Source organism: Anomaloglossus baeobatrachus, chromosome 9, assembly GCF_048569485.1.
Source record: "Anomaloglossus baeobatrachus isolate aAnoBae1 chromosome 9, aAnoBae1.hap1, whole genome shotgun sequence".
Taxonomy (NCBI): Eukaryota; Metazoa; Chordata; class Amphibia; order Anura; family Aromobatidae; genus Anomaloglossus; species Anomaloglossus baeobatrachus.
Genome location: NC_134361.1, coordinates 107,654,941 through 107,671,015, shown reverse-complemented (window position 1 = coordinate 107,671,015; position 16,075 = coordinate 107,654,941). Strand labels below are relative to the sequence as shown.

Genomic DNA, 16,075 nt, shown 5'->3' with positions numbered 1-16,075 from the left:
TGCTCATGAGGAGTCGAACAAGACACCTGTGGATGGGGAAGAAATCTCATTGAGAGTGTCAGAGATAATTTGTTTGCAGTGGTTGAGTCAAAAGGTTGTGCAACAGTGCAATAAAGTATTAACCCTTTAGTGACAGAGCCAATTTTGGCCTTCATGACCTGGACAAATTTTTTGAAATCTGACCAGTGTCAATTTTTGTAGTAATAACTCTGGAATTGATCAACGCATCCAAGTGATTCTGAGTTTTATTGTGAGACATGGTACCTCTAGCACCTGGTTTGTCCAATCAATAGGTCGCAACATAGCTAGTTTGTATTTGTAGAATAAAATTGCCTTTTTATATGCTGCCTCCTGGTTTGGATGCTAGCTATCATCTTTATAAATTGCTACCAAGTGAGGATCTTTAATAAGGCTGAGCGGACCCGGACTGTTATAGTCCGGATCCTCGTGGATGCCCTGGTGCCGGACCCGGGCCCAGGATTCCAGGTGTACGATCCGGATTCGGCACTGGGGAAATTAAAGGAAAAATAAAGAAAAAATGATTTAAGCAAGTGTTTCATTCTTACGGAGACTCGGTGTCATAGTGGCAAACTGCTTCCAGGTCGCGCATTCACTTTCTGTGCTGCGCATTAGGCTCATCGCATACACACAGCTTTCCATGCTTTCCCTGTCTACCGGCCGGCCTGTCGTCTATGATTGGTTGCAGTGAGACGCGCCTCTGTTATTGATTACAGTCAGAAGCACCCCCAGCCTGTCATAGTTTCTGCCTGCAGTTATTGCTCATCACGGCTAAGTCATTGTCTGCCCTCTCAGTCGGCGGTCATGTTCTATGGCCGGTCGCTGTGAGATGTAGCAGAGCTGGAAGCGACGTGGGATCTCTTGTGGATTACGCTGGACCTGTAGGGTGTTTGGGGTTAAAAAAGTGGTAAAAGAGGGTGTGTTTTTGTATTTTATTCCAAATAAAGGATTTTTTTCTCTGTGTTTGTACTTATTTACAGGTTTGTGAGGCAGGTATCTCATAAACGCCTGTGCCATCACTAGCCTAGGGTTTAGTAGCAGCTGTGCGCTGTTATTAACCCCTGCTATAATCCCGATTGCTACCGCCCAAGGGCAAAGGGAAGAGCCGGTAAAGCATCGGGATTGTCACATCTAATGGATGCGGCAATACCGGGCAAATGCGGGCTGAGAATACTAGCCCCCATCTGGCTAGGTATCAAAATTGGGGAGGACCGCAAGTTGTTTTTTTTTTGTTTTTTTTTATTGTTTACTTAAATAATTAAAAAAAAAATCCACATTCGGATTCTCTTAGGGCGGAGTAACACTTGCGAGGCACTCGCATGAGTTTTGCGTCGCATCACCCGGCACAGCCGCACACTCTCCTAACAGGAGCGGGTCTGCAGCATGTGTTTCTATGGAGCTGCATGCTCCTGTCAGGAGAGTGTCCACTGCCGGGGGATGGGATGCGAGTCCCTCGCACGTGTGACTCTGGTCTTATTTTGATACAGAGCACAGATATAGCCCGACAGCTGATGGCTGCAGCCGTGGGCTTTATCCGTGCTGGCATCAGAATACAGGGACCCTGTGCGGATTGTTTTATTTATTCATTATTTCTTCGGCGCTCTATTGGGAGACCCAGACGATTGGGTGTATAGCACTGCCTCCGGAGGCCACACAAAGCAATTACACTAAAAAGTGTAAGGCCCCTCCCCTTCTGGCTATACACCCCCAGTGGGATCACTGGCTCACCAGTTTTCTGCTTTGTGCGAAGGAGGTCAGACATCCACGCATAGCTCCACTGTTTGTAGTCAGCAGTAGCTGCTGGCTATATCGGATGGAAGAAAAGAGGGCCCATATGGGGCCCCCAGCATGCTCCCTTCTCACCCGCGGTGGTGCTTGTAAGGTTGAGGTACCTATTGCTGGTACAGAGGCTGGAGCCCACATGCTGTTTTCCTTCCACATCCCCTGGAGGGCTCTGTGGAAGTGGGATCTTGCCGGCCCCCAAGCCCTGGGGCCGGGCTCCATCCACAGACCCAGAGAACCTGCTGGATTTGGAGCGGGAGTGCCGTTCAGGGACAAGGCCCTGCAACTTTCAGGTACTCTGTGTCCCCGGCAGGCACGGACACTCTCAAGGCTTGCTGAGCGTTATAGTGCGCCGGGGACAGTAGCGCTGCGCGCTGGGGTTAGGTCACTGCAGCTTTGCTGAGTGACGTTACATGTTGGGAACTACTGCGCCGACCGCTACTGGAGCGGCGGCGCAGCTGCGACTTGTGGTGCGCCGGGGACTTTGCGCCGACCGCGCTTTTACGGCGGCGGCGTTTCTAACTTTAGCCCCCGGCTTCTGCGGCCTAGCGCCGCTTCGTTCCCGCCCCCACCCTGTCAATCAGGGTAGGGGAGAGACGCTGCTCAATTGGCAGCGCCGAGGGCTGGAGCTTTATTTACATGCTCCAGCCCTCTCACTAGGCACAGTGGGAAGCAGGCTTCCCGCTCTTCGTCTGTATACGCCCAGGGCCCGCCCCCCCTCTCCACAAGGACGCCGGCAGCCATTACACATGCGGTCTGGCTGGGGAAAGGCAGCAGGCTCTGGGAGACCCAGACTAAAGGGATTTCGGCGACCACACACCCGCTCCTAAGCGGGCGGTAAGCTGCACTTTAGTGCTGGCCCCACTAGTGCCTCAGTGTGATATTAGTGTACTTTTTTCTTGGTACCATATATATATATATAGTTGCACTGTAAGGTCGCTTCTTGGCTGGACACCCTGTACTGCTCTGAGGAGGCAGCAACATGTCATCCGCAAAACGCAAGGGTGCCAAGGCACAGGCTGTGTACACTGTTTGTACTGCATGTGGGGCTAATCTACCAGCAGGCTCCAACGACTCTCATTGTGTGCAATGTTCAGTCCCAGTGGCACTTCGTCAGCCAGAGCCTATGGTGGTAGTGGCCCAGGCAGAGACGCCTGTGAACCCTGCCCCGGTGACGGGGACAGACTTTGCAGTTTTTGCTGATAAAATGTCTGTGACTATGACAAAAATCCTGGAGACCTTGCAGTCCAGGCCAGTTGCTCAGACCATGGACACTGCTGTGTCTATGCTCTCCGGTCCCCCTCAGTTGGAACTAATCCGTACTTCAGGGGGGTCTCAAGCATCACAGGCTGAAGTCTCTGACTCAGATGACAGTCCCAGGCAGCCTAAGCGAGCTCGCTGGGAAAGACCCTCCACGTCATCACACTGCTCAGGGTCTCAGCGACAAGAGTCTCTCTGTGATGAGACTGAGGACGGTGATCAGGATTCTAATCCTGAGGCCCCTCTCAATCTGGATGCCCCTGATGGTGACGCCATGGTTAATGACCTTATATCGGCAATTAATAGACTGTTGGATATTTCTCCCCCAGCCCCTTCTGCAGAGGAGGCAGCTGCACAGCAGGAGAAGTTCCATTTCCTATATCCCAAGCGTAAATTAAGTGCTTTTTTGGACCACTCTGACTTCAGAGAATCAATCCAGAAACACGACGCTCATCCAGACAAGCGTTTCTCTAAACGTTCTAAGGATACCCGTTATCCTTTTCCCTCTGAGGTGGCCAAACGCTGGACCCAGTGTCCAAAGGTGGATCCCCCAATTTCCAAGCTTGCGGCTAGATCCATAGTCGCAGTAGAGGATGGCGCTTCACTTAAAGATGCCAACGACAGACAGATGGACCTTTGGTTGAAATCTGTCTATGAAGCTATCGGCGCGTCGTTTGCTCCAGCATTCGCGGCCGTGTGGGCACTCCAAGCTATTTCAGCTGGTTTAGCACAGGTGGATGCTTTCATACATCCAGCAGTGCCGCAAGTGGCGTCCCTAACTTCGCAAATGTCTGCGTTTGTGACCTATGCTATCAATGCTGTCCTAGAATCTACGAGCCGTACCGCTATGGCGTCCGCCAATTCTGTGGTTTTGCGCAGAGCCTTGTGGTTAAAGGACTGGAAAGCAGATGCTGGTTCCAAAAAATGCTTAACCAGCTTGCCATTATCTAGAGACAGACTGTTTGGTGAGCCATTGGCTGAAATCATAAAACAGTCCAAGGGTAAGGACTCTTCCTTACCACAGCCCAGAGCAAGTAAACCTCAACAGAAAAAGTGGCAGTCGAGGTTTCGGTCCTTTCGAGGCTCGGGCAAGGCCCAATTCTCCTCGTCCAAAAGGACTCAGAAAGAACAAGGGAGCTCAGATTCCTGGCGGGCTCACTCACGCCCCAGGAAAGCAAATGGAGGAACCGCTTCCAAAGCGGCTACCTCATGACTTTCGGCCTCCTCCCTCCGCATCCTCGGTCGGTGGCAGGCTCTCCCGCTTTTGCGACATTTGGCTGTCTCAGGTCAAAGACCGGTGGGTAACAGACATTCTGTCTCGCGGGTACAGAATCGAGTTCAGTTCTCGGCCTCCACTTCGGTTCTTCAGAACCTCCCCACACCCCAACCGAGCAGATGCCCTGCTGCAGGCGGTGGACTCTCTAAGAGCAGAAGGAGTCGTGATCCCTGTCCCCCCTCAGGAACGGGGGCGAGGATTTTACTCCAATCTCTTTGTGGTTCCAAAAAAGGACGGCTCCTTCCGTCCTGTTCTGGACCTAAAACTGCTCAACAAGCATGTGAACGCCAGGCGGTTCCGGATGGAATCCCTCCGCTCAGTCATTGCCTCAATGTCTCAAGGAGATTTCCTAGCATCAATAGACATCAAAGATGCTTATCTCCACGTGCCGATTGCTACAGAGCACCAATGCTTTCTACGCTTCGTGATAGGAGACGACCATCTTCAGTTCGTAGCTCTGCCATTTGGTCTGGCGACAGCCCCTCGGGTGTTCACCAAGATCATGGCGGCAGTGGTAGCAGTCTTGCACTCTCACGGACACTCTGTGATCCCTTACTTGGACGATCTACTGGTCAAGGCACCCTCTCAAGAGGCATGCCAACTCAGCCTGAATGTTGCACTGGAGACTCTCCAGGCGTTCGGGTGGATCATCAACTTCCCAAAGTCAAATCTGTCACCGACCCAATCACTAACGTATCTTGGCATGGAGTTTCATACTCTCTCAGCGATAGTGAAGCTTCCGCTGGACAAGCAGCGGTCTCTACAGACTGGGGTGCAGGCTCTCCTTCAAAGTCAGTCGCACTCCTTAAGACGCCTCATGCACTTCCTCGGGAAGATGGTGGCGGCAATAGAGGCGGTTCCGTTTGCGCAGTTTCATCTGCGTCCACTTCAATGGGACATTCTCCGCCAATGGGACGGGAAGTCAACATCCCTGGACAGGAAAGTCTCCCTCTCCCAGACGGCCAAAGACTCTCTGCAGTGGTGGCTTCTTCCCACCCCATTATCACAGGGAAGATCCTTCCTACCACCGTCTTGGGCGGTGGTCACGACAGACGCGAGTCTGTCAGGGTGGGGAGCAGTCTTTCTCCACCACAGGGCTCAGGGTACGTGGTCTCAGCAGGAGTCCACCCTTCAGATCAATGTTCTGGAAATCAGAGCAGTGTATCTTGCCCTACTAGCCTTCCAGCAGTGGCTGGAAGGAAGGCAGATCCGAATTCACTCGGACAACTCCACAGCGGTGGCATACATCAACCACCAAGGGGGGACACGCAGTCGGCAAGCCTTCCAGGAAGTCCGGCGGATTCTGATGTGGGTGGAAGCCACAGCCTCCACCATATCCGCAGTTCACATCCCCGGCGTAGAAAACTGGGAAGCAGACTTCCTCAGTCGCCAGGGCATGGACGCAGGGGAATGGTCCCTTCACCCAGACGTGTTTCAGGAAATCTGTCGCCGCTGGGGGGTGCCGGACGTCGACCTAATGGCGTCACGGCACAACAACAAGGTCCCAACCTTCATGGCACGGTCTCGCGATCAAAGAGCGCTGGCGGCAGACGCCCTAGTGCAAGATTGGTCGCAGTTCCGGCTCCCTTATGTGTTTCCACCTCTGGCACTCTTGCCCAGAGTGCTACGCAAGATCAGATCCGATTGCAGCCGCGTCATACTTGTCGCCCCAGACTGGCCGAGGAGGGCGTGGTATCCGGATCTGTGGCAGCTCACGGTCGGCCAACCGTGGGCACTCCCAGACCGACCAGACTTACTGTCCCAAGGGCCGTTTTTCCATCGGAATTCTGCGGCCCTGAACCTGACTGTGTGGCCATTGAGTCCTGGATCCTAACGTCTTCAGGATTGTCCCAAGGGGTCGTTGCCACCATGAGACAGGCTAGGAAGCCCACGTCCGCTAAGATCTACCACAGAACGTGGAGGATATTTTTATCCTGGTGCTCTGCTCAGGGAGTGTCTCCCTGGCCATTTGCATTGCCTACCTTTCTTTCTTTCCTGCAATCTGGGTTAGAAAAAGGTTTGTCGCTCGGCTCCCTTAAAGGTCAGGTCTCGGCGCTATCCGTCTTTTTTCAGAGGCGTTTGGCACGCCTTCCTAAGGTGCGCACGTTCCTACAGGGGGTTTGCCATATCGTACCCCCGTACAAGCGGCCGTTAGATCCATGGGATCTGAACAGGGTACTAGTTGCCCTCCAGAAGCCGCCCTTCGAGCCTCTGAAGGAGGTTTCACTTTCTAGACTATCTCAGAAAGTGGCTTTTCTGGTAGCGATCACATCTCTTCGGAGAGTGTCTGAGCTGGCAGCACTATCATCCAAGGCTCCCTTCCTGGTCTTCCACCAGGACAAGGTTGTGCTGCGCCCTATTCAGGAGTTTCTCCCGAAGGTGGTATCCTCTTTTCATCTTAATCAGGATATCTCTTTGCCTTCGTTTTGTTCTCATGCAGTTCATCGGTATGAGAAGGATTTACATTTGTTAGATCTGGTGAGAGCACTCAGAATCTACATTTCCCGCACGGCGCCCTTGCGCCGTTCGGATGCACTCTTTGTCCTTGTCGCTGGTAAGCGCAAAGGGTCGCAGGCTTCTAAGGCCACCTTGGCTCGATGGATCAAAGAACCAATTCTTGAAGCCTACCGTTCTGCTGGGCTTCCGGTTCCATCAGGGCTGAAGGCCCATTCTACCAGAGCCGTGGGTGCATCCTGGGCATTACGACACCAGGCTACGGCTCAACAGGTGTGCCAGGCAGCTACCTGGTCGAGTCTGCACACTTTCACCAAACATTATCAGGTGCATACCTATGCTTCGGCGGACGCCAGCCTAGGTAGAAGAGTCCTGCAGGCGGCAGTTGCCTCCCCGTAGGGGAGGGCTGTCTTGCAGCTCTAACATGAGGTATTTCTTTACCCACCCAGGGACAGCTTTTGGACGTCCCAATCGTCTGGGTCTCCCAATAGAGCGCCGAAGAAGAAGGGAATTTTGTTACTTACCGTAAATTCCTTTTCTTCTAGCTCTTATTGGGAGACCCAGCACCCGCCCTGTTGTCCTTCGGGATTTTTGGTTTGTTTGCGGGTACACATGTTGTTCATGTTGAACGGTTTTCAGTTCTCCGATGTTACTCGGAGAGAATTTGTTTAAACCAGTTATTGGCTTTCCTCCTTCTTGCTTTTGCACTAAAACTGGTGAGCCAGTGATCCCACTGGGGGTGTATAGCCAGAAGGGGAGGGGCCTTACACTTTTTAGTGTAATTGCTTTGTGTGGCCTCCGGAGGCAGTGCTATACACCCAATCGTCTGGGTCTCCCAATAAGAGCTAGAAGAAAAGGAATTTACGGTAAGTAACAAAATTCCCTTCTTTTTATACCACCATACTGAACCGCAGACACTTGCACTGCGTTCCCTGCCCACAGGCGGTCCTGGTGCCTGTGATTAGTTGCAGTTAGCTGATACGCTGCCACTCAGGGTGGGGGCGCGTCTAACTGCATCCAATTACATGCGCCAGTGGGCGGGCAAAGCACTGAATATTCAATTGTTGGTTCCGGAAGGGAAAGCGTGACACGGAAGGAGTGTGCCGCCATGACACAGCCTCAGTGAGTACACCGCGCTCGCTCCTACCCCCATATCCCCTCCACAAACGTTTTTAATCTATGGATTCTGGTCCCCATAGACTTATATGGGTACCAGATTCCGGAGCAGATGTTTTTTTTTTTAATTTTAGCACGGACCCGCCGGTCCCGTTTTTTGCGAGTTCAACCAGCTCTAATCCTCGATCTTGCACTTAGCGTTCCTCTGATGAAAGAGTTCTATAACCATACAGTTAGGTCCAGAAATATTTGGACAGTGACACAATTTTCGCGAGTTGGGCTCTGCATGCCACCACATTGGATTTGAAATGAAACCTCTACAACAGAATTCAAGTGCAGATTGTAACGTTTAATTTGAAGGTTTGAACAAAAATATCTGATAGAAATTGTAGGAATTGTACACATTTCTTTACAAACACTCCACATTTTAGGAGGTCAAAAGTAATTGGACAAATAAACCAAACCCAAACAAAATATTTTTATTTTCAATATTTTGTTGCGAATCCTTTGGAGGCAATCACTGCCTTAAGTCTGGAACCCATGGACATCACCAAACGCTGGGTTTCCTCCTTCTTAATGCTTTGCCAGTCCTTTACAGCCGCAGCCTTCAGGTCTTGCTTGTTTGTGGGTCTTTCCGTCTTAAGTCTGGATTTGAGCAAGTGAAATGCATGCTCAATTGGGTTAAGATCTGGTGATTGACTTGGCCATTGCAGAATGTTCCACTTTTTTGCACTCATGAACTCCTGGGTAGCTTTGGCTGTATGCTTGGGGTCATTGTCCATCTGTACTATGAAGCGCCGTCTGATCAACTTTGCGGCATTTGGCTGAATCTGGGCTGAAAGTATATCCCGGTACACTTCAGAATTCATCCGGCTACTCTTGTCTGCTGTTATGTCATCAATAAACACAAGTGACCCAGTGCCATTGAAAGCCATGCATGCCCATGCCATCACGTTGCCTCCACCATGTTTTACAGAGGATGTGGTGTGCCTTGGATCATGTGCCGTTCCCTTTCTTCTCCAAACTTTTTTCTTCCCATCATTCTGGAATAGGTTGATCTTTGTCTCATCTGTCCATAGAATACTTTTCCAGAACTGAGATGGCTTCATGAGGTGTTTTTCAGCAAATTTAACTCTGGCCTGTCTATTTTTGGAATTGATGAATGGTTTGCATCTAGATGTGAACCCTTTGTATTTACTTTCATGGAGTCTTCTCTTTACTGTTGACTTAGAGACAGATACACCTACTTCACTGAGAGTGTTCTGGACTTCAGTTGATGTTGTGAACGGGTTCTTCTTCACCAAAGAAAGTATGTGGCGATCATCCGCCACTGTTGTCATGATAATGTTGGACGCCCAGGACTTTTTGAGTTCCCAAGCTCACCAGTCAATTCCTTTTTTCTCAGAATGTACCCGACTGTTGATTTTGCTACTCCAAGCATGTCTGCTATCTCTCTGATGTATTTTTTCTTTTTTTTCAGCCTCAGGATGTTCTGCTTCACCTCAATTGAGAGTTCCTTAGACCGCATGTTGTCTGGTCACAGCAACAGCTTCCAAATGCAAAACCACACACCTGTAATCAACCCCAGACCTTTTAACTACTTCATTGATTACAGGTTAACGAGGGAGACGCCTTCAGAGTTAATTGCAGCCCTTAGAGTCCCTTGTCCAATTACTTTTGGTCCCTTTAAAAAGAGGAGGCTATGCATTACAGAGCTATGATTCCTAAACCCTTTCTCCGATTTGGATGTGAAAACTCTCATATTGCAGCTGGGAGTGTGCACTTTCAGCCCATATTATATATATAATTGTATTTCTGAACATGTTTTTGTAAACAGCTAAAATAACAAAACTTGCGTCACTGTCCAAATATTTCTGGACCTAACTGTATGTTCTACCATTACCTTTTCATTAATTTCAGGGCAGCAGTAAAAGGAGCAAATAATGTTTTATTCCTACTACACCCTCTCTTTTCCAGTTATCTGGGCCGGGATGCAACACTGAGCTGTCACAACTGTACTTGCAGTCATGCTCACTACTAAAATGACTGTCATCATATCTAGCCTGTGGTTTTGTCAACAAATCATCTTTAGGACTTTGACTATGTCATATTGCATCGAAATAGCAGCTCCATATGTTCAGGCAATGAATTTTGCATGTTTTAGTCAAGCTATGCTTTTACAGGGCACCTGTCATTAGATTCATCCTGCCCAAACCATGGGCAGCATGAATGAGAGCCCGGCTGCACGATTGCCGCTAGTTAAGATTTTCTTTGAAATGTTCCGGTGAGCAGAGAGAACATAAATTGAAAAGTCGTCTAGAGACAATAGGGAGTGACAGGGATAGTCCGGCATGGGCCCTGGCCGGCTGCTCTCCACCCCTCTCCAGGTAATTGACCGATCTCTACTATGTATGTACATCGGAAGAGACCTGTTAATCACCCACAACACAGTAGGGAGGAGCGAGGTGACTATGTTTACTCTGAACTCCTGGAACATTTAAATAAAAAAACCAAGTTACTCGTCTAGCAAAACAAAATTTCCCATAGGAAATAATGCAAGCTCAGACAATTCGTTCCACAACTTGTTCAATGTCCCATCCTGGTCCCCTATTGTGCCATTCCACACACGCACGCACGCACACATATTATGCTCACCTTACTTTCCGTTCCATCGCCGGCCTCTCGGTTCTTGTAGTTCGCCGATACAGGATGTGTATCGGGTAATCATCGCGACCAATGTCTCGGAGCTTCCGCTGCCAGAGCGCTGACGTCAAAGGCATGAGACGCTTACCTCTGATTGGTCAGCACAATGCCTTTGAGTAGCAGCTGACAGCGGAAGTTCCTCCATCGTCGCGATGATTACCCAATACACATCCTGTACCGGTGAACTACAAGAACCAGGAGACTGGCGATGGAACAGAAGGTAAGGTGAGCATAATGTGTGTGTGTGTGTGTGTGTGTGCATGCATGTTTGTGTGTGTTTATGTGGACTGCAAGAGCGGGTCAGAGTGCGGTTAAAGTACGGAGCCGGAAGTGTGTGCGGTGAGTATTTGCTTGTACGGCAAAGATTGCTCGTAAACTGAGTTACAAATTTACAGCAAGCTTTATATATAATGTGTGTATATATATATATATATATATATATATATATATATATATATACAAATATATATGTTAATTACCAATCTATAGAATGTAATTTAAGTGCTAGTAGTGTTCTCTTTCTTCTAGTAATGTAATTCTAGTCTAATAGTAATGTGAAGTTGCTGGATTGGTCTTGGAAGTTTCTTTCGTTGGCTGTTGCTGAGTCATCAAGTAATTGTCTTGTAGAAATCTTAATGTAATTTCTTGCTATGCAATCCTAATTGGCCACTTAAAGCCATCATGTTGATTTGTAATTTCCCATAAAGTGGATACTTTTGTAAAGTGCCTTTTTTCTTGGTTGTACATTTAGCTGAGCATGTTGGAGTGGATAGAGCCCCCCAAACGGGAGCGCAAAGCCAATTATGCTGTGGACGCGTATTTCAGAGATGCCTTGCGTGTTAGTGAACCAAGGGCTCCAAAGGTAAAGTAGTACTTATGTTTTCTTAGTCTATAACTTAGTCTGAAACTCTTTTTATACCCACAATGCTGCTCAGTCTGTGAATATAGTTATACAGTCCATAACATTCGTCTCTTTTTTTCCATTCAAGATGACGACGCACAAAAATGCTTTTGTGAAACCAGACATAACTGTTCTTTTGTAAAGAGCCGTAGATTATGTTATAGCAAGTGCAGGGCCAGTGGTGATTGACTGATTTAAAGAACACCAAAGATAAGTCATTGACCTCCCCTCAGGTCCTGCACTAGGTATAATACAAAAGGGGGAGATTTATTAATACTGTCTTATATGTAGACAGGGTAAAACTAGAGGAGATAAGCAGAAATGGGATTTGGATCAGCACATTTTAGTCTATTCTTCACGACACCTCTTGGCTGTTTACCTTGAGCCAATATTTTGTGCCAGAATAATGTCTAAATGTGACTAGGACATTAATCTAGTGCATGGCGTGTGCCAACTAAATCCACAATTCTGATGCATTGATTCAACATGAGGACAACTTTTGTTTCTCAATTCTTTTCTGGGGGGACACAGAAGCCTTAAAAGGGTACTCCCATCTCCAAGATCTTATCCCAATATGTAGTTGGTGTAATAATAATAATAGTAGCAAATACCTCCAATTAGAAATGTATTATAGTTCTCCAGATATAGCCATATCTCCTACCTCATGTGCAGGGCATTGCAACTTGGGTATCCATGGTTAAGACCACAAGCAACTAAGTAACTGTCATTATATGTCATGGGATGTAATATGGTAACTGAGGAGAGGGGTGCCTAGACTGGCCCTCAGACTAGGGGACCCTAGGCTGTCTCTTACTCCAGAGGTGCGCCTGATGGCGGCAAGGTCTGGACCGCCAGCACAACCCTAACTCCTGAAAAGGCCTGGTCTAACACCCCCACACCCACCCAGGGGAGGGCTGGGACAGGAGAAATATATGCCACAAATAGCAACAATCACGGGAAACCAAAGCTCAAACTCACGGCAAGCACACACAGAGGAAAAGACAATACGTGCTCGGAGAAATAAAGTACAGGGAGGCAATAAACAAACTACAAGGATATTTCCACCATGCACCAAATAGCATACGACAAATCACCAAAGCTGGATCAAATGCACAAGACCGATGTCACTGGAGCAAGCTAGAGCTATCATCGGCATGAGACCCCGGTTCCTCCATCTCTTAACCTCTTAATGACCAAGCATGTACTGGTATGTCCTAAATCATTAAGGGGTAATATCCACTGGCTGCTACAGTGACCCAGCCAAGATCCGCGCACATGTCTGGTGATTTGTGCCTCGCAGGCACAGTGGATCCGTGACTGTTAACCCCATAAGTCACGCTGTCAAAGTATGATAACGTGATTTCAAGGCCAACAGTGGGTAACGCGCACTTACCCACCACCATCGGAAGCCCCATGACGTGATCGTAGGGAGCCGATGGTTGCCATGGTAGCACAGGGTGATGTGATGACTCCTGTTGCTATTATGACACTTCCTGTTACAGCTGGCAGAGAGCTGGCTGTTACAAAAGATGAGCATTTCTGCTGATCTGAGCAACTCTGATCTACAGAAATGAATCAGCGATCAGACTGCTGATCATTACATCCCCTAGGGGGACTAATGAAATGAAAAAAAAAAGTAAGAAAACAATAAAAGTTCAAATCACCGCTATTCGCCCCATTGTAAATTAAAGGGTTTAAAAAATAAAAAATATATACACATTTGGTATTGCTGAATTCAGAAATGCCCAAACGATCAAAATATAAAATCAATTAACCTGATCGGTAAACGGCGTAGCAGCAAAAAAATTCCAAACGCCAAAATTAGCTTTTTTGGTCGTTGCTAATTTTGGGCAAAATGTAATAACAGACGATTATAACATAGCCTGTGCGCAAAAATGGTACCATTAAAAACATCAGCTCAACACGCAAAGAATTAAGCCATCACTGAGCCCCATAGCTTGAAAAATGAGAACGCTACGGGTTGCAGAAAATGGCGCAAAAAGTGCAACACTTTTTTTTGGAAAAACGTCTGAATTTTGTTTCACCCCTTACATAAAAGTAAAGCTATACATGTTTGGTGTCCACGAACTTGCACCGACCTGAGGAATCACACTGACACATCAGTTTTACCATATAAGGAACACGGTGAATAAAATATCTCAAAAACCATCATGCAATCACACTTTTTTTTTTTCTTTGTCGCTCCATTGGGAGACCCAGACAATTGGGTGTATAGCTACTGCCTCCGGAGGCCACACAAAGTATTACACTCAAAAGTGTAAGGCCCCTCCCCTTCTGGCTATACACCCCCAGTGGGATCACTGGCTCACCAGTTTTGTGCTTTGTGCGAAGGAGGTCAGACATCCACGCATAGCTCCACTGTTTAGTCAGCAGCAGCTGCTGACTATGTCGGATGGAAGAAAAGAGGGCCCATACTAGGGCCCCCAGCATGCTCCCTTCTCACCCCACTTTTGTCGGAGGTGTTTGTTAAGGTTGAGGTACCCATTGCGGGTACGGAGGCTGGAGCCCACATGCTGCTTTCCTTCCCCATCCCCTTTCGGCTCTGGGTGAAGTGGGATCTTACCGGTCTCCAGGCACTGAGGCCGTGCTCCATCCACAGCTCCTGGGAATCTGCTGGACATGGAGCGGAGTATCCTCAGGGACATGGCCCTGCTACGTTGAGGTACTCTGTGTCCCTGTGGGGACCGCGCACGGACACACGGCAGCATTGCTGGGTGTGTTAGTGCGCCAGGGACGGCGGCGCTGCCCGCACTAGTGCCATCGCACACTACAGCTTGCTGGGTGTGTTAGTGTATTAGGGGACTACCGCGCTAACCGCCGTTGCCATTTTTATTTCGGGCGCGGCTGGGACTTGTGGTGCTCCGGGGACTTCCGCGCCGACCAAGGCTTATATGCCGGCCGCGCTTATCACTCGAGTCCCCGGCTTGCGCGGCCTAGTCTCACTTCGTTTCCGCCCACAGACCTGCCAGTCAGGGTAGGGGCGTGATGCTGCACAGCACGGCAGCGCTGAGAGCTGGAGTATGCTTTGCATACTCCACCCCTCTCACTGTGTGCGCTGCGAAACCGGCAGCGCTGAGAGCTGGAGTATGCTTTGCATACTCCACCCCTCTCACTGTGTACACTGTGAAGCCGGATTCCCGCACTTTGTCAGGCACGCCCACGGCTTCCTCCTCTACACAGGACGCCGGCAGCCATTCTTGTCAGTGTTTTCTGTAGCGACAGAAGAGACAAGTTTAGGAATCCCTGGCAGGGATTCGGATAGTCACACAACCGCTGTGACCAGGCGTTAAGCAGCGCCTGTGGGGCTGACTCCACTAGTGCCGAAGTGCACATATACATATATGCTTATTCACTATGCATTGCACTGTTTAGCTGCATTTTTGTATATACCCTCCTTGATTGTGCGGAGGACATAACAGCATATTGTCTGTGTAAAACAGAGGTGCAGAAGCACATGTTTTCTATGCAGCCGGTACAGCATGTACGGCTATATGGCCGGTATTGTACATAGACCCCCATTGTATACTACGGAGTCTCTGTTAATCGTCCAGGACATGGGGACGGAGCCTGCAGTATTTACTGACAGATTTTCTGAGGCTATGGCTATGATACTAGAAGCCTTGCAGTCCAGACAAGTCTCTCAAATCCATGGCCACTGTTCATTCATTATCCATGGTCCCCCTCAGTGGGAACAACTTTGAGCTCCGAGGGTGTCATGTGCTTCCCAGAGTGACGGCTCTGACACGGACGACAGTCCCAGACAGCCTGAGAGGCTCACTATGAGCGGCCCTCGACTTCATCACACTAGTCAGGGTCCCAGCAAGCGGACTCTCTGTGTGATGTGGCGGAGGTAGCTGCTCAAGATCTAGTCCTGAGACCGCTCTCAATCTGGATACACCTGATGGTGACGCCATAGTCAATAATCTCATAGCGTCCATCAATAGAATGTTAGTTATTTCTCCCCCAGCTCCTCCAGTGGAAGAGTCAGCTTCATAACAGGAGAAATTCCATTCACGTATCCCAAGCGTAAATTAAATACTTTCCTTGACCACCCTGACTTTACACAGGCAGTCCAGGAACACCACGCTTATCCAGTTAAGCGCTTCTCCAAACGGCTGAGGATACACGTTATCCCTACCCCATGACGTGGGCAATGGCTGGACCCAGTGTCCCAAGGGGCATCCTCCAATCTCCAGCTTGCAGCTAGATCCATAGTTGCAGTGGAAGATGGGGCTGCACTTAAAGATGCCACTGACAGACAGAGGGATCTCTGGTCGAAATCCATCTATGAGGCTATCGGCGCGCTGTTAGCTCCAGCATTCGCAGCCGTAGAGGCACTCCAAGCTACTTCAGCTTGTCTTACACAGATGGACACGGTCACACGTACATCTGTTCCGCAAGTGTCATCCTTAACCGCTCAAATGTCTGCATTTGCGTCTTATGCGATTAATGCTGTCCTAGACTCTGCGACCCGTACGGCAGTGGCGTCCGCTAACTCCGTGGTTTTACGCAGGGCCTGGGTGTTAACTGAATGGAAGGCAGAT

The 16,075-nt window shown here is 49.1% G+C and overlaps 1 protein-coding gene across 1 annotated transcript in view; it reads left to right on the top strand.

Moving 5' to 3' along the window:
- LOC142251274 (SWI/SNF-related matrix-associated actin-dependent regulator of chromatin subfamily A member 1) overlaps positions 1–16,075 on the top strand; it is a 304,197-nt gene that overhangs the window by 173,269 nt on the left and 114,853 nt on the right. Inside the window, exon 17 of the mRNA XM_075323917.1 lies at positions 11,361–11,471. Within this exon, the coding sequence (XP_075180032.1) occupies positions 11,361–11,471 (111 nt within the window). The remainder of the gene's footprint in view (positions 1–11,360; positions 11,472–16,075) is intronic.